Source organism: Mustelus asterias, chromosome 3, assembly GCF_964213995.1.
Source record: "Mustelus asterias chromosome 3, sMusAst1.hap1.1, whole genome shotgun sequence".
Classification (NCBI taxonomy): domain Eukaryota; kingdom Metazoa; phylum Chordata; class Chondrichthyes; order Carcharhiniformes; family Triakidae; genus Mustelus; species Mustelus asterias.
The window spans coordinates 44,420,145-44,448,042 of NC_135803.1; the positions used below are offsets into that span (position 1 = coordinate 44,420,145).

Consider the following 27,898-nt stretch of genomic DNA (forward strand, 5'->3'; position numbering starts at 1 on the left):
CCAGACCTTGCAACAGTCTGCTGTTGAATCATTTTGAAATTTACTTACCAAAATGCGAAGTTAAGAGAAACAGGAATGTCCCTTCCAATCTCACATTTAAAAAATGTGCCACAAACCAGACTTATTCTCCTCCCCCCACACACACATCATGCTGCTGTCCACCCTATTTGCACCTCCAACCATAAACTTCCTGCACCACCACCAGCACGTGTACAGCATCATATCTCCCAATCTCTAGCTCAACTAGCTGTGTTACTAGCAACAGCCTGTTCTTGGTTTATTCTTCTCTAGATGGCTGTTCATGGCAGCTTGAATTGAGACCTGAGGTCCAATAACAGTGCCTAGGCATTAATTTTCAGACACAGTGGAGGTGGGTGGGTGGGTGGGGGGTGGGTGGTGGAATGGTAATAGCCCTATTCAACATTACCAGGTGACCGAGTAATAATGCAATTTTATTGGCTATTATTTTAATTATTTGAAAAATTCATAATTTGTGGTATGTTCACAATTGCATATATTGACAGAGAAATATGAAACTTTGGGCTATTGTCAATTTAGAATATAGCAAGCAAAGGTTAAACACTCTTCACAAAGCACAATACCCCAAAACAGCAGTGGAAAGTTTGTAGTCTTGCAGGTTTGAGTACTAAGTATAGCATTTTTTGTACATTCTGTTTTAATCATTAGAAGTGCTATGATTGCTGATTACATTTATTGGCTGCATGGAGCAAAGGAGCAGAACATCAGCAAGCACGTCAAGCTTTATTGGCAGGTAAGAATTGATTAATGGAAGAGGAATGACCTAAATTGTTATGAAAATACAAGATCGAGAAATTGTTACAAAGTATATTCATGAGCCACAGTATAAAAAGTATGACCAAATTCAAATTGTATATTGGCAGGGAGCAGAGTCTGTTGTGGAATGAATTTTCCCAACCCTGGGGTGGAGGGGCTTGGAGGTGGAGGGAGAAAATAGCTGGGTTTTCCAGAGGCAAGATCAGTTGTCTGCTAAGTGAAGATGGGCAACCAATTCAAATAATGCCACAGTTAGGGGTGGGTTTTCTGGCTTGCTGGTATTTTGTGGAGAGTGGAACTGCTGTCCTCTACATGGGGAGGCCATTGGAGTTGAAGGTAACATCCCCCAAAGAGAGATATTCTGGCAACAAAGACTGCACTAGCAACTCAAACACAGCTATCGGGGATTTACCCTCCACTTCCAGGGACCTACTTTCTTGGCCTCTCTGAATTTATAGTTTGAATTTATATCTCTGAGGGTGTCTCCAGTACAAGGTGTCCTCAAGATCTATTGTCCATCTCTCCCAGTGGACAGCCAAGGCTCTAGAGCTGCCAGTCTTGATTTTGGACAAGCAGCACTGGGAGCCTTCCCACCATCCCTAATAGGACTGTGAGTGCGGAGGTGGCCAATTAGGCGTCCACTTTCAGGAAAATAACTCCTTCAATCTGGGTCCCAGCAAGTGTGGGCTCAGTAGTCCCTATTTGGTCTCATCTTTGGGGTCCCAAAGCTCACAGGAAAGACCTGCCTGATTAGTCTCAGGAATAGGGATTTGGTCGTAAGTACAACAGAACTCAAGGACACAAATTCAATTACTGGATATACTCATGTGAAAGTGGAATTTCTGAGATGCCTTTTCAGGCAAAAAGTTAAGGGGCCAACGTTTGCACCGGTAATGTTCTTGATGGACTTATTTTCAACCACCAACGTTTGCGGTTCTCACAGGCAGCAGAGAAAAGTGTTGGGTTTTCAATCTCTCAGTTTCAGATGCTTGAAGCTCATAAGCAGCAAGAAAGAAGCCTTAGACCATCGGACTATTCACGACAGCTCAGTGAGTTCCATTTCTGGTAAAGTTTAATGCAGTCACAGCTCAAACACCCAGTGCACACTGACTCTGCAGTTTGTTTTAATCTTACCTCTGTCATAAGAAAAAAAATCATATCAACGTACATCCTTATGGCACTGGATAGTTGTGCTGAACTTAATATTTGAAGAATTCAATCTTGGATTCCTGGTGTAGAATTTTAACATATGGATTCGCTCAACTGAGGGAGCCCCACAGCAGATTGGGAACCTGAAAGTTAGTGGAGTGGTTTTTTAATTCACAGAATCATTGAATCCCTACAGTACAGAAGGAGACCATTCGGCGCATTGAGTCTGCACCAACTCTTGACAGAGCATATTACCCAGGCCCTATCCCTGTAACCCCATATATTTGCACTGCTAATCCCACTAACCCAGACACCTGTGGACACTTAAGAGGCAATTTACCATGGCCAATCCACCTCACCTGCACATCTTTGGACTGTGCGAGGAAACCAGAGCATCCAGAGAAAACCTATGCAGACAGGGGGAGAACATGCAAACTCCACACAGACAGTTTCCAAAAAGAAGCTAAAGACTTAAGCAGCAGGAGTGTGGTCCTTTGGTTGTGGAGAGAGTACCACAAGAGGTTCAGTGACCTCATTAGAGCAGGAAAGGTGAGTGGCCACATTCAAGTACCAAGCTCCTCACTCTGACTTCATTAACCTTCATCTACACAGCACCCCATAGACCAACACAAGTTGCTGCTCTCCTCATTTCTTTCTCAAGGCACCTCCTCACATCCCCATTTGAACAGCCACCCTACTTTCGTCTTAATGCCATACCACACACATCCTTCACAGTCACCCTCCATCCTCTCATCACAAACCATTTCTTACACTCATAACTCTCTATTTGCAGGAGAAGAAATCGCAGAAGAGCAGGGAGAAACAGGAAAGCAACATGGTGGGGTTCCTTCCAGTAATACTCCGCCTGACAACTCTGGAGGATAATGTATTAGAAATCAACAGATTGTCAGAGTGAATGGCAATTGAAGATGGAGAGATGTTGTCTCCCAGATACTTGATGACAGAACTGCATGTCACACTGCCTAATGGAACAAAACAATAATTCATATTGATTTGGTGTCACGTGTAGCTGAAATATGATCACCTGCAAAATTATAACTTTGAACCCTTTCCCCTTGTCAGTTCTAATTCATGCCTTTCATCTCCTTCAAAAATAATGCAAAAGATGGTGTAAGAGTGGGTTGAGCAGTCCTTGAGGAAGCACCATTATGTGGCTCATGCACACCCTCCATCTGGAGATAGAAACAGCAGTGGCGTGTCCTCGTTGGAGAGAAATCGGAGGAGTGGGTCTCTAGCACCAATGCCATGTCATCTCACGCCTTTGCACTGATGTCTATCTCCATTGTAAGAATAGCCACCTGTATGGAGCATCAGAAATGGCAGGCACCTGAGTGTATGCTGGTTCTTTTCAGTGGCCTTCATAATCTGTCTATCAATTTAAACAGGATGGAGGAAGGCCTCACATTAGTCATTTAGTACCCACTGAAGTGTAACAAACTGCACATCAGTTCCTGGCTAGCAGGGAAGAATGGATGGCCCATGAGGGAGAAGCTAGGAAAGGGCACCGGGAAGTGGGTACTATTTTTGAGGTGTTCCCATTCCTTCCCCCTCTTTCTGTCTACGCTGTTTAGTCAGAACCCCCCCACATGCTGACGTCTGTCCTGATGGCAGGGTCTGCCCCTGAACAGCTGCAAGTGGGGCAGTCGTTGGTGGAGCCCCCATGGAGCGTCTTAGTATCAAATTCATTGTAAATGTTTTGGCATTGTAAACTTTATTTCAGTTCTGTATTATCGAGTTATTTCCATTGTTGCCTCACACCTGCCGAATTTTGTATCAGCTTTGGGGTAAATAGTATGACTGGAATAGAAGACAACCAGTAGTTGTCAGTGAAATGGAAGATTAATGATTGTGAGAATGGATTGTGTTTGGAAGGAACAGACGGGGTGGGTGTATTATGTTCAGCATTGTTTAGTATTAGTTTAACCGAAACGTGTCTGTCTCACAGGCTTCTCTGGGAGCTCTGTGTGGCTGTATGGACTCTGGCCATATTGGGTACCTCCTCCTGTTGCTCCTCCTCTTCCTTGTACTCCAAACAGTGCAATCAAGGCACAACACACCACTATCATTCAGAATACTTTTACTGCTGCATACTAAAGGCCATCCCTTAATCTATTCAAGTCCTTTGCTTGCTCAATTATACATTCTCATGTAGCTTTTGTTGTACTTTTTCTATGTATCTGTGGTAGGGCTTTTCACAGTTTTCAGCCACATTCTTCGAGGGTATCCTTCATCTCCAAGGAGTCATCCATTGAGTCTGCTAGGAGCTTGAAAGGTAGGAGACTTAACTGATGCAGAATTAAGACATCATGGCAGCTTTCTGGATAACTTAGCAGAGCTCTGACAAAGGGTCAGCCAGACTCGAAGTGTGGGCTCTATTCTCTCTCAACAGATGCTATCAGACCTGCTTAGATTTTACAGCATTTTTTGTTTTTGTTTCGCTGCACATGTAGCTGATGACACCCCTCTGTTTTCTCACCATACCTGAACAACACAATCAAAGCCATGGGACTACCAGCAAAATCAAAACACACCATTGATATTTTGAAATACAGGTTCAGGAGCCTCAATCAACCTGGAGGCTCTTTACAATATAACCCAGCTAATGTGACCCACATCACTGTGCAGTATGCCGCACACTACAACCTTTCATTGCAAAGAGGATTAGAGTTGGAGGAAGCATACAAATGAAAAGAGGTATCATCAATACAGGAAGGAATGAATTAAGGGGATGAAGACTACAAGGAGAGCAGAACATATCAAGCAACAGTTGATTGGAGCATTGTTTTCAATTATCTCCTCAATCCCTTACCTAAAAAGCGACAGAAAGCTTCTTACGTTCTCTATTACTCCATTGATTCTTCATTAAGAAAGATTCAGATTTTTCATGTAACCTATGTATCAATGATATTCTGACAATACAGACTAACCTTGCAGACTAATGAAAGTGAACTATAGAACTAAATCCCAAATGTAACAAAGGGAAAGACTTTAATTTTAAAATTAATATTGGAGGAATTATTTTGTCATCCAGTGATCAACCTATAGTACTTTTACTAATGAAGTTCACCAACCATACTAGCCCCCAGTGGCTTCAGAAGAGTTGATAGTAGGCTGCTATTGCTCATGTGGGATTTCTTGGAATACTTGTAGTCTGTGACATCTGGGAGATCAAGGCGATAAGGATCCTGAAGTTTTGGTTGCTGCCGGTGTAACTTGTTGAACTGGCTTTCTGGAACCATGATTGATATTGGTTAAATGTGGTGGTGAGGAAGATAGATATCCTGAGAAAGGTGAATTTATGCCATTCATATAGTGCTACACCACTTCCAGTGGTGCCCTCCTGTTTGAGAGCAGACTGAATAAAATTTGAGTGATTCCTTGAAAACCCTCAACCTATTCTGTCTGCTGTTATATAATTAAAAGGGTTGAAGAGAGATTTGGATAGGCTGAGCAAGTGGGCGAGGATCTGGCAGATGGAATATAACGTTAGCAAATGTGAGGTTATCCACTTTGGAAGAAATAATAGTAAATTGGAATATTATTTAAATGGAGAAAAATTACATCGTGTGACTGTGCAGAGGGACCTGGGGGTCCTTGTGCACGAATCGCAAAAACTCAGTCTGCAGGTGCAGCAGGTGATCAAGAAGGCGAATGGAATGTTGGCCTTTATCGCGAGGGGGATAGAATATAAAAGCAGGGAGGTCTTGCTGCAACTGTACAAGGCACTGGTGAGGCCGCAACTGGAGTACTGTGTGCAGTTTTGGTCCCCTTATTTGCGAAAGGATATATTGGCCTTGGAGGGAGTGCAGAGAAGGTTCACCAGGTTGATACCGGAGATGAGGGGTGTAGCTTATGAGGAGAGATTAAACAGATTGGGTCTGTACTCGTTGGAGTTTAGAAGGATGAGGGGTGATCTTATAGAGACATATAAGATAATGAAGGGGCTGGATAGGGTAGAGGTGGAGAGATTCTTTCCACTTAGAAGGGAAACCAGAATTAGAGGGCACAGCCTCAAAATAAGGGGGGGCCGGTTCAGAACAGAGTTGAGGGGGAACTTCTTCTCTCAGAGGGTAGTGAATCTCTGGAATTCTCTGCCCATTGAAGTGGTGGAGGCTTCCTCGTTGAATATGTTTAAATCACGGGTAGATAGTTTTCTGATCGATAAGGGAATTAGGGGATATGGGGAGCAGGTGGGTAAGTGGAACTGATTCGCTTCAGATCAGCCATGATCTTGTTGAATGACGGGGCAGGCTCGAAGGGCCAGATGGCCTACTCCTGCTCCTATTTCTTATGTTCTTATGTTCTTATGAATGGTTGCTTTAAGACCTGATCACATGGTTTGATGGTGATGTTGTTAGGGTGTTGCCACAGGCTGCTATTTTACTTTCAGTTTGTACTCTGTACTTCACAGAGAACATCTCTTTCAATAAACTTGTTGTATATTAGTTTGAATCTACATGTGCAAACTACAGCTTTGATGAAGGGTCATCCAGACTCGAAATGTTGGCTGTATTCTCTCTCCACAGATGCTGTCAGAGCTGCTGAGATTTTCCAGCATTTTCTGTTTTTGTGCAAACTATAACTTTTCTTTTTGTTTAAAACCCACAACCCCTAACATAGTTAGAATATTGCTCAAAAAGAAAATTGGCAACAAGGCAGCATCTCGTATATTTGAAAGGAGTGGATGCATTGCTATATGGCTAGAGTCATTTGAAAACAAAAATCATCAATGGTCTCCAGGGAAATAAAGGGAGTACTGAGAAGACAGTAAAAAAAATATACTGGGCAGTCTCAAGTCACTAGTTCTGCAAGTGAAATAACAAGTCAATTAGGATCCATAGAGCCATTTATTGAAGAAAATGAATCATGGAGTTCCTATGCGGAGCATTTTCAGTACTTTGTAAAGGTGAAAAAAATGCAAATGAACTGCTCATATCAGCTTTTCTCAGTACAATACAATGTAAAATCTTTAATTTGCTCCGGAACTTGAATCATCCAGAAAAGCCAGGAACCAAAACTTACAATGACTTGACAAAGATCCTTGAAGAGCATTACTCTCTAAAGCCATTGATCGCCGTGGAACAGTTCAGGTTCCACCAAAGGAATCAAGTGGAAGGTGTAACCATGGCTCAATTTGTGGTAACCTTAAAAAGGCTGGCACAACATTATGAGTTTTCGGAGTCATTAGAAGATTATCTTGGAGATCGTCTAGTTTGTGATCTCCAAAATGAGACTATCCAAAAAAGATTGCTTACTGAACATGCTTTGACTTTAAAGGTAGCAATAGAAATTGCAGTGTCAATGGAACTAGCTGCGAAAGAGGCTTCACAATTTGATGTAGGAATGAAAACCTACAAGTTGGAAACTGCCCATAAGAAGTCAAAACAGCAACAAGCATGTCACTGATGTGCCAATTCTTGCATTGACTATCCTTGCTGGGGCAAGGATAGTCAATGCAAGAATTGTGGCAAAAATGGATCACATTGCAAAAGCTTGTTTGGATAGAAGGAGCTTCCTCTGAGAAGAATGTTCAGAAGAAGAATCTGGGAACCTTCAAGACAAAGAACAAGTTGCATTCTACAAAAATAACTTTCAACATGGAAGAAAAGAATTATGACTGAAGAAGAGAATATCCAGAAATATGAGTCCCAACTGAACATCCTATCCACACAGGGTGAATCATATAAATTCTGAGTGATTCCGAAGTCAAGTGGACAACCTATTAGGGTGGAGGCTGCTGTATCTTTAATTCCTGAGACTACATGCCAACTAAAGCTGAAGCACCTTCCTTCAAAACTAGCTGATGTGATTTTAAAGGCATGCAAGGAAGAGATTGCACCATTAAAAGCATACATCATGGACAACGTAGAGTTGAATGGACAAATAGCGGAGTTGCCTCTCCATATGATCCTTGGTAATTTTCCAGCTCTTTTTGGGAGATCATAGTTGGAGGAGTTAAAGCTTAACTTGAGTGCTGTCAACATGTTGGTTGATGTCAAAACAGACCTACAGGATAAATACAAGAGTGTATTCGAAGAGAGATTTGGCTTAATGAAGGGAGTTTAAGTGAAACTCAAGATAAAGACTAATAGTCAACCAAAAAGTCTCAAAGCAAGAGCAGTGCCATATGCAATTCATCCCAATGTCGAAGAAGAATTAGTACGACTTGTTAACAATGGCATGTTAGAGCCGGTTACAATGAATAACTGGGCTACTCCCATTCATATTTGTGGTGATTTTAAAACAACCATAAATCTGGTGTTGTATGCAGATCAATATCCACATCCTTTAATTGAAGATTTATTTGCTGGGTTATCAGGTGGACAGAAATTCAGCAAGCTTGATCTTTCATAAGCAGATTTACAGATGAATGTAGCCGCTGAATCTCAACCATTGCTTACCATTGTAGCTCATAAAGGTCCTTTTCATTGTAAAAGATTGCCTTTTGGAATAACATCCGCACCAGCCCTATTCCAAAGGTCAATGGATCAGATGTTAAGTGGTCTCTCTGGTATACAATGTCACCTGGTTGATATTCTAATTACAAGATCCAGTGAACAAGAGCAATTGAATAATTTAGATGCAACATTGGAATGTCTTCAACACATGCTCTACATATCTAGAAAGAAACATGTGACTTTTCCCAGACGTCCGTCCAGTATTTAGGTCACATCATTGATAGTCAAGGCTTCCAGAAAGCATCTAACAAGATGGTAACTATTTTAGAAGCAACATGTCTGACGAATGTGATGCAAAGAACAAAGAAAATTACAGCACAGGAACAGGCCCTTCGGCCCTTCAAGCCTGCATCGACCATGCTGCCCGACTGAACTAAAACCCCCTACTCTTCTGGGGATCATATCCCTCTATTCCCAATCTATTCATGCATTTGTCAAGACACCCCTTAAAAGTCACTATTGTATCTACCTCCCCCAGAAGCGAGTTCCAGGCACCCATCACCTCTGTGTAAAAACTTTCCTCGTACATCTCCTTTAAACCTTGCCCCTCGCACCTTAAACCTATGCCCCCCAGTAATTGACTCTGCCACCCTGGGAAAAAGCTTCTGACTATCCACTCTGTCTATGCCCCTCATAATCTTTTAGACTTCTATCAGGTCGCCCCTCAACCTCCGTCGTTCCAGTTTAGAACAAACCAAGTTTCTCCAATCTCTCCTCTGAGCTAATGCCCTCTATACCAGTCAACATCCTGGTAAATATTTTCTGTACCCTCTCCAAAGCCCCCACATCTCCTCCTTCTGGTAGTGTGGCAGTCAGAATTGAACACTATCTTCCAAGTGCGACCTAACTAAGGTTCTATAAAGCTGCAACATGACTTGCCAATTTTTAAACTCAGCCCTGGCTGATGAAGAGAAAGATGCTGTATGCCTTCTTGACTAACTTCTCCAGCTGCGTTGCCACTTCCAGTGACCTGTGTACCTCTACATCCAGATCCCTCTGCCTATAAATACTCTTAAGGGTTCTGCCATTTACTGTATATTTCCTATCTGTATTAGACCTTCCAAAATGCATTATCTCACATTTGTCCGGATTAAACTCCATCTACCATCTCTCCGCTCCTATCTATATCCTACTGTATCCTCTGACGGTCCTCATCGCTATCTGCAATTCTGCCAACTTTTGTGTCGTCCGCAAACTTAATAATAAAACCAGCTACATTTTCCTCCAAATCATTTATATACAGTGGAGCCCCGATTTTACGCGCCCCAATTTAGCGCGAAATTGGATATTACGCGATCGCGCGACGGACCCTTTTTTAAAAACTATTTCCGGTTTAGTGAATTAGCGCGACCCCGATTTAGCGCGACCCCGATAACATTCGCGATCACATTTTATGGACCCCAACCATCACGTTAAAACGGGGCTCCACTGTATATATTACAAACAGCAAAGGTCCAGGCACTGATTCCTGAGGAGTGCCACTTGTCACAGCCCTCCATTCAGAAACACACCCTTCCACTGCTACCCTGTGTCTTCTATGACCGAGCCAGTTCTGTATCTATCTTGCCAGCTCATCTCTGATCCCATGAGACCTCACCTTCTGCACCATTCTGCCATGATGGACCTTGTCAAAGGCCTTACTGAAGTCCATGTAGACAACATCCACTGCCCTACCCTCATCAATCATCTTCGTCACTTCCTCGATCAAGTTAGTGAGACACTACCTCCCCTTCACAAAACCATGTTGCTTCTCACTAATACGTCCATTTATTTCCAAGTGGGAGTAAATCCTGTCTCGAAGAATCCTCTCCAATAATTTCCCTACCACTCACGTAAGGCTCACCGGACTAAAATAACCTGGATTATCCTTGCTACCCTTCTTAAACAAAGGAACAACATTAGCTATTCTCCAATCCTCTGGGGCTTCCCCTGTAGCCAGTGAGAATACAAAGATTTCTCTCAAGGCAATTTCCTCCCTTGCCTCTCTCAGTATTCTGGGATATACCCCATCAGGCCCTGGGGACTTGGATACCTTAATGTTTCTCAAGAACCCCAATACCTCCTCCTTTTTGATCTCAACATGACCCAAACTATCTACACACCCTCCCCCAGACTCATCATCTACCACTCCTTCTCTTTGGTGAATACTGACGCAAAGTACTCATTTAATACCTTGCCCATTTCCTCTGGCTCCATGCATGGATTCCCTCCCCTGTCCTTTAGTGGGCCAACCCACTTGAATCAATTGAGGTCCTTTCTAGGATTAGTAAATTATTCTGGCAAATGTTTTCCTAACTTCATTGCTGAAACTATTGGATAATTTACTTTGTGTGAAACAGTTATCGGACCAGGTAACAGAAGGTGAGAAAGCATTTAAGAATGTCGAAGGTGCTTTGCAGAAATCTGAAATATTGATTCATCTTAATCCAAAGCTACCATTATTGCTTGCTTGCGACGCTTTACCTTATGGAGTAGGGACAGTGGTTTCACATGTAATGTCTTCGGGAGAAAAATTAACAATAGCTTATCCATCACGCACTCTGACTAGTGCTGGATCTTACTATGCTCAGCTAGAAAAATAAGTATTGAGTATAATTTTTGGCATACAAAGTTCTCATCATTATTTATATGGTCTCCGTTTCACATTATTGACTGATCATCGACCCTCAGCTACTATTTTTAGATCATCCCAAGGAAGAGGAAGCATACTAAGAGGAGGTTGAGGCAACCATGGCTGACAAGGAAAGTCAGGGACAGCAGAAAGGCATTAGAAAAATCATATAATGTGGCGAAGATTAGTGGGAAGCCGGGGATTGGGAAGCCTTTAAAAACTAACAGAGGACATCTATCTAAAAGCGCAATAAGAGGGAGAAGATTAAATATGAGGGTAAGCTAGCCAGTGACATAAAATAAGATTTCAATAGTTTTTTTTCGATATATAAAGGGTAAGAGAGAGGTAAGAGTGCATTATTCTGAGTGTCATTAGTCTTTGGAACTTTCATCTGCAGAAAGTGGTGGAGGCAGAATCATTGAATATTTTTAAGACAGAGGTAGATAGATGCTTGGCAGGAATGTGGAGCCGAGACCACAATCAGATCAGCCATGATCTTCTTGAATGTCAGAGCAGACCCGAAGGGGCCAAATGCCTTACATCTGCTCTTGATTTGCATGTTTATGTGGACCTTGGCTATTGTGTTTAGGCCTATGTCATTAATGTCGTGAATATTCCATCCATCACTTCAGAATAGACCATTTTTCCCTGTGATGAACGAGGAAGAGCATATCAACTCCCATATAGCCATTGTCTTTGGGCGTGACATGGTCATAAAGTGGGGCATAAAGCGATTAGCGCGATTGGCGCCAGTTTTCATGACCAGCGCAATTTTGCGAGCGCAAGATTTCCGATGCAGTCAGCCTCTCGCCGGAAATGGGTGACAGGCAGGTTAATTTATTGAAAGTTATTTAAATAAGCATTTCAATGTCATTAGCGAGCCCAGCGCTCAATCATCCGGGCTCACCTACCTTTATGACCTCGCCAGGAGAGGTTCTCACCGGTGAGGATTAGCCATGCTCCCCATGAACTGGGAGCAGTCGAGTTGGTCTCGCCGGTGGAAGCGGAGGCCATTGAGGGCCCCCGGGGAGGGCAAGGGCCGGCAGTGCCACCCTGGCACCTGGACAATGCCAGTCTGGCACTTAGACAATGTCCACCGGTCACCTGGGCAATGCCCACTGGGCAGTGCCGGGGGGCCAATGGGGGTGGGGCTAATGGGAGTAGGGGCCAGTGGGGGCAGGCCATTAGGGGAGGGGCCAGTGGGGGGCACGAGAGGGGGCCTGCTGCCACTCTGCAGCCATCAGTGGGGGGAGGGCAGTGGGGGTGCAATTGGTGGGGAAGGGCAGGGATCCACGATCGGTCTGGGCGGCGGGGCTGCATCCACGACTGCAGGTCCCTGCAATTGCAGGGGGAGAGCTGCTTCCGACTGCCTGCAGTAGCAGGGGCCTGACAGCTCTCTCTTTGCCTGTCAGAATCCTGCTACTGTTAATGTGCACATGCAGCATCAGAGGCCTGCACATGCGCACCACCTCCCTCTGCAGGCTTTCGGACATGTTAAGGCCCACCCACAGGCTTCTGCAGTTAGCAACAGGCTCGCTCTGAATTTTTCAGCCAGAATGTGTATGTGGGGGCCTAGAAACACGCCCAAAAGTCGGATCTGGAACTCTCCCAGTTTCACACCCACCCGGCATGTAGGCTAAAAATGGTAAAATACCACCCTCTGACTCTGCCTGAAAGGTAGCTTAATAGAAATGCAAATGGTGAGAGCCAGTTACAAATTTCAGTTCATCTTCAAAGCAATTCTTGACATCAGCAGATGTGAAATTCCAGAGAAGGTTTGCCTTGATAAATCCTAATTATAACCCAGATTGGAAACTTCCAGAAACTGATCAACTTGACGTGTCAGGTCAGCTGTAGCAGCCAACTTAAGTCTGTGTCTTTGCTTGCTTTAGAAATCCCTTTTGAGGAAGGTCATCATATATTTGACCAACCAATGAAATTAAACATTAATATTACACATCACATCATCATGACACTATAAATGTGAAGTATGAGTCACGCTTGACAGAGAATGTTGGTAGTTAAGTGAGGATGGGGTGGTAAATTAAGTGTTGTGCGAGATGAGTTGTTCCTTTTTCAGGAATTGAGCATGTGAAGACACATTCATTGACCTTGATCACATGTCAGCAAACTTCTGCACTGCATCTGCATCTCTGGGACTGGAGAGCTTGAATTGACAGCAATGCCTACCAGCTTTCTCTGCCTTCTCAGTGTCTGTCTGGTGGACCTTCTGGTCCATTGTGGGTGGACATCCTATCTCTTCCTGTCTACTCAACAGAAAGCCTTGGAATGCACTTTCTGCTTTCCTCTGGCAGGTCAGACAGCCTTCCCCTGCCATTTCCAGTACCTGCTGCAGTCAAAATGTATCTCTCCATTTAATAAGTGAAGACTGGCTTTAAGTAATACTGGCTAGCTTTAAATGGTGCTCACCTCTCATGAACTTGACCCCTGAGGCATGCTGCCACTCAACAGCACACTTTGCAATAGGTTGCATGCTACTCCCATTAAAATTAGTTGGCAGCATAAAGTTTGTGTGCTTCCTGCATCGCAATGAACACAGTAAGAAGTTTAACAACACCAGGTTAAAGTCCAACAGGTTTATTTGGTAGCAAAAGCCACAAAAGCCTGTGTGGCTTTTGCTACCAAATAAACCTGTTGGACTTTAACCTGGTGTTGTTAAACTTCTTACTGTGTTTACCCCAGTCCAACGCCGGCATCTCCACATCGCAATGAACAGGCATGAGCTAATCACACACCATGAATCCAAACCCATTTTCAGGTCTTATGCAATTTTTCTCTTTACACTTTAAATTGTATTTGCATTTTTACCACCTAAAATCTGTTGTTTCACATTTCCTCCAATGAGCTGCAACTGTATTTCAACCAATTTAAGGCCGTTATGGTAAAAGTAAACTTTAATGATATTTCTCATGCTCACATCTCAATCATTAAGATGAGTGGGGCAAAACAAATGTTCCAGTACAGATCGGTGAAATCTGCCAACAATCTCATGAGTTGAAATACATCCATCCTGCCATCCAAACTTTGACTTTGATTAGTGTCAGGAATTCAACAGATCCACCAGGGTTTCATTATGATGAAAACTTTATTCACATGGAAGTGAATAGCAATATCGTTTGGAGTAGTGATTGACCACACTTGCAGGCACGGGGAGAGGAAGTAAAAGATATGAGGAATGAGGAGCTGATTGGCGCATTCGCACCTGAGCATCAATATGGATTAGATTCCAACTCTGACAGAGCTGACAGTGAATGCACAATGAGGATTACAAACAATACCAAGAATCCAGCAAGAGGGCAGCTGCAGGCTTATTCAGGACAGAACCAACTGTGGGGTGATAGCAGGACAGAAAATAGTCTGAAGAGCCTGGGAAAGGAATCAGAAAAGGCATGGTGCTGGAGAAAGTTGAATGGAAGCATGGCAATATAAGACAAAGAGAGGCAGAAAACAAAGCATGGCTAGGTAATGGCAAACTAAAAGGTGAATTAGGAGGCTCAGCTGCAGACTGGAAACCACAGGAAACCATCATTTGGTATACATGGAAATTAGAGTGCTGCTTTTAAAAGGCTTGAACTAGATAAAACAGAACTTCTCTACAAATTACTGACCAGGCTTAAAACTTCCATAAAAGCTGAATACCATCACAATGTAGATAAATAAGGGACAGAATTTTCTCCTGGGGCCTGTCCCCCTCCTCCAGCAGAACTGTCAATCAGGATCACAGGAACTCTGTTGGTCTGGAGACAGGTTTGCTGTCCAATTAAGTACAGCAAGTGGGCTCTCAGAGCTGGAGAGCCAATTAGAAACCTTTCAGCTTGAAATGAACAGTAGGCTGTGCTGGAAGGTAAGTAAGAGAGAAAGTGCTTCAAGATGGATGTACTCTGTCCAAGTTTAAACTTTTTCAAGTATAAATTAAGAAATGTCTTATTCAGTTTTAAATTAAGAAATGCCTTTTTCAGCCTGGTAGTGTGGAAGGATGGTGGTGAGAGGGTGATTGGAGGGGAACCCGTCTATAGGGCAGCCTGTGGTTGCTCCTGCATCTACTCAGCAAGGGTCTCCTGGTTTCCTGGCCTGCTGCTAGGAAACTTCCTAAACTGGCTCCTGCAGCCTGTAGGAACATAGATGGAATTTACTGCCCTCCCCATGACAAGATTGATGGTAAAGGGGCATTTAATCACGTGAGAGGGTGGCAGCTAGGGACCCTGCTGCCTTCCCACTCCTGCCTCAATTAAGTCCATGGTACCAATGTTTGTAGATAGCCTTCATGTAATGCAACCAATTGAAGTCCTCATGGGGCCATTAAAGGACAGATATTTTCCTGTACAGTCAGCACTATTTCTGGGTTCCATTTATTTATCCATTTATTGAACTATGTTTCAAAAAAGACAGGAGTGGGACTAGTCTGTTTCACCTCTTGAGCCTGTTTTGCAATTCAATATGATTGTTGATTTTGTTATGGCTCAACCCTACTTTCCTTCATGTCACCCATAATCCTTGATTTCTGACGCTTTGAATGAACAAATGCCTCCTCATTTCTGTCTTAAATAACCCCTTATTCTGAAACTCTGCCCTCCAATTCTAGATTCTCCCACAGTTTCAGAATAAGGAGTCATTTAAGACAAATGAAAAGAAACATTTTCTCAGCTTCTACTCTGTCAATCTCCCTCAGAACCTTATGGGAGGAATTTTACCAGCTCACCCTGCCCATAGGTGGGTGGAGCTAGCTGGTAAAATCGCACAAGAGCCAAGAAATCAGAATCATGCCCGATTTCTCAACTCTCGCAATTTTATGAGAGCTGGATTTCTGGTGAAGTCAGCCTCTAGTGGATCGCTTACCATGAGATCATTAATTAATCAATTCTCATTAACATTACCAGGTATAAACTAGTCTGTTCCCTGGTGGGTTCCACTACTTAGTATTTTAAGGAACTCTTCCAAATACATTCTATGAACTCATCTTCCAGGCTATCTTTGCCAATTTGATTGACATGAAAACAATTTTTATAGATATTATGGATATTTATCATGTTTTATCATTACAACAAAAGATCAAAATGAAACCATACTTATAAGTCAATTGTATGGAAACAAAATTATAAGAAAACTAACACTTAACTGGTTAGGTTATACTAAGTAAATTTTGCTTCACTAAGATATAAACCATTTGAACCAATTGACCATTAATCTTAAATAATTATAATATCCCCAGGTTTAACTAGAATATAGGGGAATGAAAATACTGTGAGAGAATAAAATGAGCTCTTAGCAGAATCCTTGGAACTTCAAAATACACTTGTATAAATCCAAAATTTCTGAAGAAGCAGATGAGCACTATCAAGTCTTTTTGCTCCAAGTAATGATAATGCCATTATCTATATTTCCTTTAAATTAAGAACTTCTGCTGATCAGGGTCATGTGGTCCTTCCTGGCCTCTTTTAAGAATCAGCCCAAATAAGGGCAAGAGTAGCACAAATAAAACATCTAAATTTATCATTACATACTTGATTAGCCAGAATTGCAGCTAGCCACATTAAATGTTATGCAAATTGAAAAATGCTATTATTTTGTTAACTTTGTAAATAATAGTGTTTAAGTGTGACAGTAATCTAAGGTAATTAAATGCTCCAGTCCAAGTATTGAAAAAAATCGGCATTGATATAGATATGAGTTTGAGACAGTGCTGTGTTCCTGTGCTAAGAGGATCACCTGACCAAGGAAATTGGTTAAGATTACATGCCCATAAGAATACTTACAAAATTTTATTTTTTTGATGTATGAAATAAACATAGATAATAGCTATGAGGATAATTATGGGTTTTTAATATGAACATACATGGAAGTAGGAGCAGGAGTAGGCCATTTGGTCCCTCAAGCCTGCTCTGCCATTCGATAAGAACATGGCTGCTATGATTGTGGTCTGTACTGTCCCCTCTACTCCATATCCCCTTTGACTCCCTTGTCAGTCAAGAACCTATCTAACTCAGCCTTAAAAATATTCAATGACCCTGCCTCCACTGCTCTCTGGGATGGAGAATTTCAAGGGCTACCAATGCTCTGAGAGAAGAAATTTCTTCTTGGGCAAAATTTTCCTGTCGCGCCCACCACAGGAAGTCATAGCGGGCGGGGGTAGACCATACAAAGCTCCATTGACCTCGGGCAGGATTTTCCGCTAGAAAAATCCCGCCCCTTATCTCTGTCTTATTTTGAAGCTATGTTCCCTAGTTCTAGTCTCTCCTACAAGTCAAAGCATCCTTTCCGCATCCACCCTGTCAATTCCCCTCAGGATCTTATATGTTTCAATAAGATCACCTCTCATTTTACTAAATTCCAATAGCTACAGACCTAACCTGTTGAACCTTTCCTTATTACATAATTTAAATTTAAATTCCATCAGCTCCAATGGTTGGATTTGAAACTATGGGGGCGATTTTCCCAAAAAAGTTCTAAGTGCTGAATTTGTGGGAAAACTGGTGTAAATCACAATTGTTTGTTCTGTAGTTCAGACTCGAATCTCCCACACTCTGTGCAATGCAGAGGTCACAATTGTGAATATCATTAAAAGCTCAGGGGGCGGGGCCTGCTCAGGCCGGAGGCTGACAGTTCCGGGTCTCTGCACATGCGCAATGTCCCCGAACTATCAGCCTGCGCTTTGCTGACCAGCTCAATCACTGGCCAGCCCGAGACCCCAACAGTGCTAACCCTCCAGCCACCCCCCCCCCACAGCCCGATCGTGGCCCTCCATCCATTCCTGGGCCAGCCTCCACCTCCCCCCGTCCCAAAGTGCCCAATCACTAGCCCCCTCCCCTCACAACTCCTGCTAGTTCCCCGAAAGTGGAGAGCTACTCTATACCCCACTGGAGGGGAACTGTACTGGCGGGGTGGGAGATGCTATTGGGCCGGAGAATTCGGTCCCGGGCCCGATAATTACATTTAAATTACATTCAAATAAAATTTAAATAACTTACCTGCTGCTCCCACTGGTTTCCAGCGTGGTCCTGACCGTGCCGGATCTCCGTCGCTGAGATGCACGCGTGCCAGGAACGCATGCGCGAATCCCGTGAATTGGCGCACGCCAATTAGCACGTTCGGAGGGGAGAATCGCCCCCCATGTCTCTGGGGCATTTACTGGTCCAGTAACATTGCCATTATGTTACTATCTCCCCTCTGATAGTTGTAAATTGTAGGGGAATTTCACAGTGACTTCATTGTAGTGTTATTGTAAGCTTTACATGTGACGAATAAATAAACTTTTTTAAAAAATTGTCCTCTTTCTAGCTCTCCTTGCTTTTACCCTTCACAAACTGTAATTCTTTCAAAATATCATGATTTGCATTCTCTCCCAAGATCTCATAATCCCACCCTCAATAAGCTACAGAGGTAATCTTCCCAAATACTTTGACTCTATTCATGCCCGGGCCCCACCTTACACCATTAATTTTCTCCAGTTATATGTCCCTGCATGAACCTGCTATTTTTCAGATAGTGGCCTTTTATTTGCTCCCTGCTCCTTCAGCCACTGTGCTCCCATTGTCTAAAACTTGCTGGCCAGAATTCTCCAACCTCGTCCGTGGCTGGGATTCTCCAGTCCTGCAGCAGTAAATGGAGTTTTTGCAGAGCACCAAATACTATGTTCTTATTGGCAGTGCTGGTGGAGCAAATGAGGTCGGAGAATCCTGGCCAATGTTTAGAATTTTGTTTCAACCCACGTAAGTCCACTTACAACCCTCTGTGGGATTTTCTTCCATTATCATTTTTTCCTTATCTTTACTTCGTCTTGAATCTACCTGTTTAAAATCCTATCTTTCTCCACTATCCTGCAGAGTATTCTGAAATGCCTGCGGTGCTTTGGAAATGTATTTCTGTTGTATATGATTAATTTGATTTTTGCAAGTTAGTATTTTACATATCCTTTCTTTTTTATGAAACTAGGCAATGCTGGAAGAGGGCATCACTCAAGCTGAAACATTTTCGGTTATGTACACGCCATTTGCAGTGAAACCAACTGCTGCACAAATAGAGAAAATAAAAGACGTTTTCAGGAAAAAGCACCCTGCTTATGCCAATTACTTATATGCAGGTAATTAATTATATTATATGTTCATTGTACCATTTGATAAACATGGGTGGAATTCTCCCATTTTGAGACTAAATGCTTTGGTGGGCAGCCCTCGCAGCACCTATACTGTTGACCAGAATAGCAGGATCCCGCACCAGATTCTGCACTTGGAAGCTCATTAATTATGAACAAATGGGTTCCTTTTGACTCTCCAGGCAGGCCAGTATCTGATTCGCCTGCCCTCCCTCAGCTGATGGGTTTGAAGGTCCCAGCTCCACATTTAAATACTAGTCCATCACAATAAGATCACACTCTCCAGCCCACATGTCTTCACCAGACCATGCAGGATGTCAGCAACCCAGAGGGAAAAGGCTAGCAGCCTCAAGAAGAAATCTTCCCCCCAGTCCATCACCCACGAGGCACCCATGTCCTACTTGGACCTCAATCCACCGCATCTGGAATCTTCATCCATCCTGATCCAGTAAACTATGTGGTATTTCTTTAACCTCCTTGTTTGTGAGCTATTTGTGTAGCCTTGTCGACGAACAGCTTCCCCCCTCTCGTTCTTTACTTTGCCTACCATCCTTCATCTTCTTCATCCACCTCCTTGCGCCTCTGCATGCCATCGTGAGCTTTCACACTTCCATCCCCTCTCTGCATAGCCCTCCTTCCACATTGCCCCTCTTGTCTTCATTAGGCCACAAACCCCTCATCCCCAGCCTCATCTCACACTCAAACCCCCGGTTCAACTTCAGACCTTTGTTGCAGTGGCAGCATGGATCCTGTAGCACAGTCCTGTCCAGATAAAGACTGCTGTGTGGTACCAGGGGCAAGGAGATTCCTGCACTCCCCCAATCCCAGACAAATACTGATCCAACCCGATGACACAGGAGAGTCCATGGGTCCAGCAGCACGGTGCTGTCCATGAAAACCAGCTTGACATAGAGATGGAGGGCAGGAACTGATCTCCCTGGCAGGGTGGTCAACCACCATGCATTAGGAACAATGCAACTCTATGGCAAAATGTTGTTACACCCACACTGAAGTCTCTGCCAGATGGAGGACCACCTTGTACATTCCACTCATTAGCAATCGGGTTTGATGCCAATGTAAATTCCTGCTGGCGTGACACAAGATTGAAAGGCCTGACGGGATGCCGGTGGGCAGCTGTTTGAATGTGATGCAAGTGATGTTTGTGCGACCTGCCAGCGAGAAGAGTGACACGCCATTAACTCACTATTTGGATAACTGCAATGCGATTTTATGCCTGTGGGTTTCTGATTTTTGGCTCCTGCCGGATTCACTGTGTCTGCCTGCCCACCACCAAACCTATCGCAGACTGGTTTGGAGAATACCGACCTTCGTCGTTAGCCATAAATAATAATAGTGATTTTTTAACATAATTTATTTCATTATGATAAAATTAATCTGATAATGGAACAAGTCTGAGAACATCAAAGCCTTTATAATATCCTAATTGTATACTCTTAGCTGCGATGCAGTTATATTTCTCTTTCAAAGAGCTGTGTGTGATTTCTTTATTTCAGTAAGTATGACCTATACTCCCTGAAACAATGAATTGACATGCATAATTATTGATGGTCGGTGTTAGGACCTCTGCTCTTCCTCACACACGTTGATGGCCTAGACTTTGGTGCCTGACATGATTTCAAAATATGCAGCTACTACAAACCTTTGAAATGCTGTGAACTGTTTATAAATTATTGAAGCAGGCAGGGCAGGTTGAGAGAATGGTTAATAAAGCATACATCATCCTAGGCTTTATTAATAGAGGCTGAGGGTGGAATCTTTCAGTTTTTTTGTCGAAGTGTCATCTCGGACGGGAAAAACGGTGGGGGGCAGCCTGTCAGCGACATTGCCATTTCCCCCCCCATATTTTTAAACTCATTGACAAATAAAAAATGAAGAGATGGCACACTGGCAGAATCCATCCTGCTAGCAACTTGGGTTTTTAAAAGATCAAGGCACCCCACCACAGATGCCTCCCACATCCCTGAGCCCCACAGAACTCCCCCTGGCACCTTCCCCGTACAACCCCCCAACACCTCCTCCAAGAATTACCCCACCCTGGCTCTGACAGGAGTGCCCAAGGGACTCTGCCACAATACTGCCTAGGCATGACCCTCTCTCCCCGGGGGGTTCTACTCACCTGTGCACCTATGGCGGGTTCAGTTCACCGGCTGCACGTCATGGGGGACCTGTCATGATTCAGGTGTGCTGTCATGTCGACACAAATGGACAATTTAATCAGATGCAAAGGCCTGATAATATTTAAATTGATGCAAATGGAGATCCCAACTTTTAAAATTGAGATTTCCGTTGCACATTGACAGGGAGAGCGGACAATTGATCAGGGAAATCCCGCCAGTGTAAAAGCCATTTTGTGACTCCCATGCTCTTCTCCACCCATTCTGTTGTTCACATCCCTCAAAAATGGAAGAGAGAAATCCTTCCGTAGTGTACAAAAACGAGGAAGTTATGTTACCAAAAGAGAAAATGCTGGAAAATCTCAGCAGGTCTGGCAGCATCTGTAAAGAGAGAGAAGAGCTGACGTTTCGAGTCCAGATGCCGTTTGTCAAAGTTATGTTAAATGCCTCAGAGTACTGTATCCAGATCTGGTGACACACCAGGAAGAATGGGAAGGCATTAATGTGGAAAATATTCACAAGAATGGTGTCAGGTGAGAAGCTTTAGTTATGTAGAAGAATTGGAGAAATTGAACTGATTTCCTTGGAGAAGAGAAGGTTGTGAAGAAATTCGGTAGAAGTATTCAAAAACATGAGAGCTCTGAACAAAGTATATAAGGAGTAAGTGTTCTCATTGGTGAAAGCATAGAGAACAAGAGAGCACAGATTTAAGATGATTAGCAAGAGAGGCAATGCGACATGAGGAAAAACCTCAGAAGGTAGTTAGGATCTGGAATTCACTGCCTGAAAATGTGGTGGAGGCAGGTTCAATTGAGGCATTCAAGAGGGAATTAGATTATTAGAATGAAAGGAAGAATATCCAGGGTTACAGTGAGAAGATAAGGGAGTGACACGAGGTGAATTGCTCCTTTGGAGAGCCAGTACAGATATGAAAACTGGAGTGGCCGCCTTCTGTGCTGTAATCATGTTGTGACCTTGATAATTTTGGGCAGGTGATGTGTACTGTTTACACTTTAATGGAGTAATAGCCCTTTATATTTATATATGCCATAGAATTCGTGAGAGATGGATTATGGATACCTGTATGAAGTCTGTGATAACCTGTACCTGTGTATGCCAGTTATGGTAACACTAGTTTCTTCCGCTTCTGCTAGTTGTAATCAAAATTATGTAGATTTGCATTGAGGAAAAAAATCCTTAACGATGGGTAGATAAAAATAGCAGCTAACTACTGCAATGTGACTTGTTGGAACATGAAATAACCATGTGACTTGAAAATGGAAGGCAGTACTGAACTTGACTACCACAAGAATACAGTGTAGATGGCTAATTGTCCCATCCAGGAACTTTGTGCATTAGATTACTCACCTCTGTCCTAGCCTTCCTGTTCTATTGGTCATTCTGTTCTAGTGATTCATCTGAATGCTAATCACATAGCACTATTCAAAGCAAAGATGTGGCCCAGTTTTTTGACCAAATATTGCTCTTTCAACCAACATCATCAAAATACAGTTTCACTCGTTGTTTATCTCATTGTTATTTATGTGCTGTGTTTTGGTGTGAGCAAATTTGCCAACTACAATTACCTACAATAACAATCACTGTCCTCCAAATGATTTCATTGTATGTGAAACTCCATGACCACAGATTTCCTTGACACTGTTTCCACTTCACTATCCTAACCTTGTTTAAACAGGATTTTCACTATACATCTACTGAAGTTACAATGATGGTGCAGAAGAAACTTTCTGGCCTTTGAGAGGATTTTGAGAGATTATTGTAGGCTATGACATAAATGCACTCCTTTCTTTCTGCATTATATCTCCTGTTTGTATTAAACATTATATTAGGGGCGGCACGGTGGCATAGTGGTTAGCACTGCTGCCTCACAGCTCCAGGGACCTGGGTTCGATTCCTGACTTGGGTCACTGTCTTTGTGAAGTTTGCACATTCTACCCATGTCTGCGTGGGTTTCCTCCAGATGCTCCGGTTTCCTCCCACAGTCCAAAGATGTGCGGGTTAGGTTGACTGGCTATGCTAAAATGCCCATAGTGTCCCGGGATATATAGGTCAGAGGGATTAGTGGGGTAAATGTGTGGGGATAGGGCCTGGGGTGGGATTGTTGTCGGTGCAGACTTGATGGGCCAAATGGCCTCCTTCTGCACTGTAGGGTTTCTATGATTCTCTGATCTATTAATTTGAAGTGCAGCAAGTGTTCTGAGAGAAAAGCAACAATGATGTGCAGAGCAAAATCCCGCAAGTCACAAATTATTAGTTTAATTTTGATGGTGTTGGTTGAGAGATGAATATTCATCTTCAAATAGTGTTCATGATTTTACAACATTCTCTTGAATAAGGGATGGTATCTCAGTTTAATATCCCATTAAAATGACAGCACCTCCAACAGTGCAATATTCACTAAGTACTATATATTAATTTCAGTTTAGATAATGCATTTTCTTGAACCGACAGTCTTCTCAAATGTTAAACAGATTTAAGTTGTGGTATCACTATCTCAACTGATAAGAGATTTATTTTATCTTAAGAATGTCTAATTAGATTTTTAAACTCAAACCTGAATTATACCAGGCTACCAGGTCCGAGTGATCACAAAGCAAATCTGAAACATAATTCAGTGCTTTTGCTCTTCATTTGGGAGCGGTCACATTTGTAATACTGAAATATTACAGCATCAGTTGAGTTCCTCAGGGTAGTGTCCTGGGCCTAATCATGCTTCATCAGTGACCTTCCTTCCATCACAAGGTCAGGAATGAGGATGTTCTGAGATTCAGAGATGATTGTGCAATGTTGAGCACCATTTACGATTGCACAGATATTGGAGTTATCCATGTGCAGATGCAGAAATATCTGGACAATATACAGGTTTAGGCTGACAAGTGGCAAGTAACATTAGCAGCATGCAAGTGCCAGGCAATGACCATCTTCAATAAGAGAGAGTCTAACCACCACTCCTTAACATTCAATGGCATTACCATTGCTGAACCGCTACTATCAACACCCTGGGGGTTACCATTGACCAGAAGCTAAACTAACTTTATAAATACTATGACTAAAAGAGCAGGTCAGAATACTGCAATGATTAACTCACCTCCTGACTCCTTAGACCTGTCCACCATCTAGAAGGCACAAGTCAGGAGTGTGATGGAATACTCACCATTTGACTGGATGAATGCAGCTCCAACAACACTAAAGAAGTTTGACACCAGCCAGGACAAAGCAACCCAATTGATTAGCACCCCATCCACAAATATTCACTCCCTCTACCACCAACACACAGTGGTAGTAGTGTGTACCATCTACAAGGTGCACTGCACAAACTCACCAAGGCTCCTTTGACAGCATCTTCCAAACCCATGACTGTTACCATCTAGAAGGACAAGGACAGCAGTGACATAGGGACATCACCACTGGGAAGTTCCCCTCCAAGCCACTCACCATCCTGTCTTGGAAATACATTGCTGTTCCTTCACTGTTGCTAGATCAAAATCTTGAATTTCACTTGCAACACTGTCGTGTTACCACCACCTGGACTGCAGCAATTCAAGATGGCAGCTCACCACCACTATCTCAAGGCCAATTATGGGTGGGCCTAGCCAGTGACTTCCATATCCCATGAATGAATTTTTAATAATCAATTCAGTGTTGAAAATGATGCTTACCAATGATCACATTTCAACCAATGTATTTTTCTGGTTTACAAAGCAAAAACTCATAAGTGAATAGACTTGTAAATTATTTAGAAATTAAGAAATTTATGGAATGAAAATCAGGCAGGTTTTCAAAAAATCAGGCAGCTTCTATAAAGATTGGCAGATTTATTCTTCCAGGTTACTGTCAATGCAGATGTTACAATCTCAATAGAGACCAATAACTTTTTTAAAAAATCAATTTCCAGTTAGTAACTGAGAAGACCGCACAACAAAATTTAATGTTTTAAAGGAAAATGTTTACAGACAAAAGTAAAAGAATAAGCACTGTCAACACTGTATCTCATAAACACTTATCTAAATTCCACTCTATATAGTCTACTTTCAGTTTCAACCAAGAATTCTACCATTCTCTATTCTACCATTTCAATGTCACAGTTTCTTGAGTGTGTACTAGATTCCCCTGGAACCAAACCAAAGTGTGTCTCAGCTCCCAGAGATACATTTTGATTCTCATTAATTTCCTAGTCTGGCACTTAGATTTCCAGAACTCACTCTCTCTGTGGATTCCATTGCTGACCTCTTCCACTAGTTTTACTAGGCAGATCTAAGTTTTCATAAAACAGTCTTTTCCTTCTGAATATGGGCCCCACTCGCAATCCCTACATAGCATCCCACAAAAAATGCCTGGTTTCTGTTACTCTTATCCACAGCTCCAGGTAAATTCCTCCTGCCTTCGCTAAGCTGCTGCCAGCCCCAACTGCCAAATCCTTCCTCAACCAACTCCATGGCAATGAGACACAGATTGGCCTGTCTCCAGATAGAAAGTAAATTATCTTTAACTTTAAATTTTTCCTTTGATCTGTAAAGTATATGAATACTTTAAACCTCCCATTATTTACTATTGCCTTCAAACCTCTCCATCTGGAGAAATTACTTAAATACTTTGACCTTCCCACCCGACCCCTCAGCCCATGGTTTACACCTTCACATCAAATCCCCTTCTGAGATCCCTTACAGGCAGACCATACAAACATACAAATTAGGAGCAGGAGTAGGCCACTGGGCTCCTTGAGCCTGCTCCACCATTCAGAAGATCATGGCTGATCTAATTTTGATCTCGTCTTCACATTCCTGCCTACCCTCAATAATCTTTCACCCTTTGCTTATCTATCTACATCAACCTAAAAGATATTCAAATCTCTGCCTTAACCACCTTTTGAGGAAGATAATTTCAAAGTGTCAGCTCTCTGAGAGAAAACATTTTTCCTCATGTCTTAAATGAGTGACCCCTTATTTTTAAAGAATGGCTCCTGGATCTAGATTTATAGTTTATCGATATAGTTAACAAAGCTTCCATTGTTTAACTTTTAGCATCTCGAATTATGGCTTCCCCATCATAACAGGGCCTCCCTTTGATCTGTCAATGCAGCGGCACAGTGGCATAGTAGTTAGCACTGCTGCCTCACAGCACCAGGGAGCCAGGTTTGAGTGCAGCCTTCAGTGACGGTCTGTGGATTTTGCATGTTCTCCCCATGTCTGTGAGGGTTCCTCTGGGTTCTCCAGTTTCCTCCCACAGTCCAAAGATGTCCAGGTTAGGTGGATTGGGCATGCGGCGAATGATGTGTCAGTTAGGTGTATTAGCCGTGGTAAGTGCGTGCAGATGGGGGGCTGGGTAAGATGCTCTTTCAGAAAGTTGGTGCAAACTTGATGGGCTGAAAGGCCTCCTTTTGCACCAAAGGGATTCTGTTCTATGGAGTACCCCATACCTGTCTGCCAGCCCTTATTCCATTTCCGTGCCATTTTTCCATTTACCCCACATTTAAAATTTGCAATATCAAGACTAAAATAAATCCTATAATATACTAATTTGTAACATGGAGAGGTTGAAAATTATCCCCATATTCAGCTATCCAAAATGTGCCATTTGCAGAAAATGTTTTTTATCAGTAGATAAAACAAATGCAACCTTTTAGAATGATGCTGCAGCAATACTGCTTTCCTCACTTGCAACAGCAATAAACTGCTCAGAAGCAGATGGATTGCTGAGAATCAGGCTGTCTATCAAATGAGAACTGCTGAAGGAAAATGCTTTTTTTTACATTTATTCTTGGGTAGTATTATTTATTGGCCATTGCTAAGTATCTCATGACATTAAATGTCAATCACACAGCATGAAACAGGGGAAACATGTTGGCAAGACAGGGCTGGAAAGAACATTAATGAACTACTTGGGTTTTTATGACAGTCATGCATATTTCCTGGTGCAAGACAACAAAATATCAGATTTTCAAAAATTTAGTGTCTTAACTTAAAGTTGAGGGATTTAAACTCAAAATCTGAGTTGCCAGTCTGGTAGTATAGTCACTCAATCCCTTACCTATCTTTTTGAGCCTCTCATGGGCTTGTGGAAACCCCGGGTATATATTTCTCGTGAAAGGAAACTTAGCCTATTGTCTTAGTATTTTTGCCAAGTTATGATTGATTGCATTCATATAGAAGTGCTGGTATTCTAGAAAACATATGTTCTTTAATGATTGCATATGCCTGTTTGGTGCAGTTTCACTTTTTGTAGATCTAAGTTGCTCACCACACGGAGACTTGAGCCAAATAGTTGTCCCGAGGTTGCAAAGATGGGGCATATGCATCCTTACCAATTAAAGTTGTGACTAGGAATGACATAGTACTGAAATCTCATGTTTGAAGAGGCAGGAGCTATGCAAAGAATACTGGCTTTGTCAATCTAACACAGTTGACTTCATAAAGTCGCTAATAGATTGATTGAGTTCCAAAGAATGTGCAACCTCAACAAGCTGAAAAGGCCAGTATGGTTGTCTTTGAACACTACAATTAAGCACTAAATGATTTGACTGCTGCAGAAATTGGGTATTATAATTCTGTGATAACCCCCATGAGTTCCATGGGGATCTCTAATTGAACTCCCTGTGAGG

At 42.6% G+C, this 27,898-nt stretch overlaps 1 protein-coding gene across 1 annotated transcript in view; it reads left to right on the forward strand.

Moving 5' to 3' along the window:
- Positions 1-27,898, forward strand: part of LOC144491803 (spermatogenesis-associated protein 16-like) — a 136,217-nt gene that overhangs the window by 31,334 nt on the left and 76,985 nt on the right. Inside the window, exons 6-7 of the mRNA XM_078210099.1 lie at positions 688-772; positions 18,985-19,132. Coding sequence (XP_078066225.1) covers positions 688-772; positions 18,985-19,132 — 233 coding nt within the window. The remainder of the gene's footprint in view (positions 1-687; positions 773-18,984; positions 19,133-27,898) is intronic.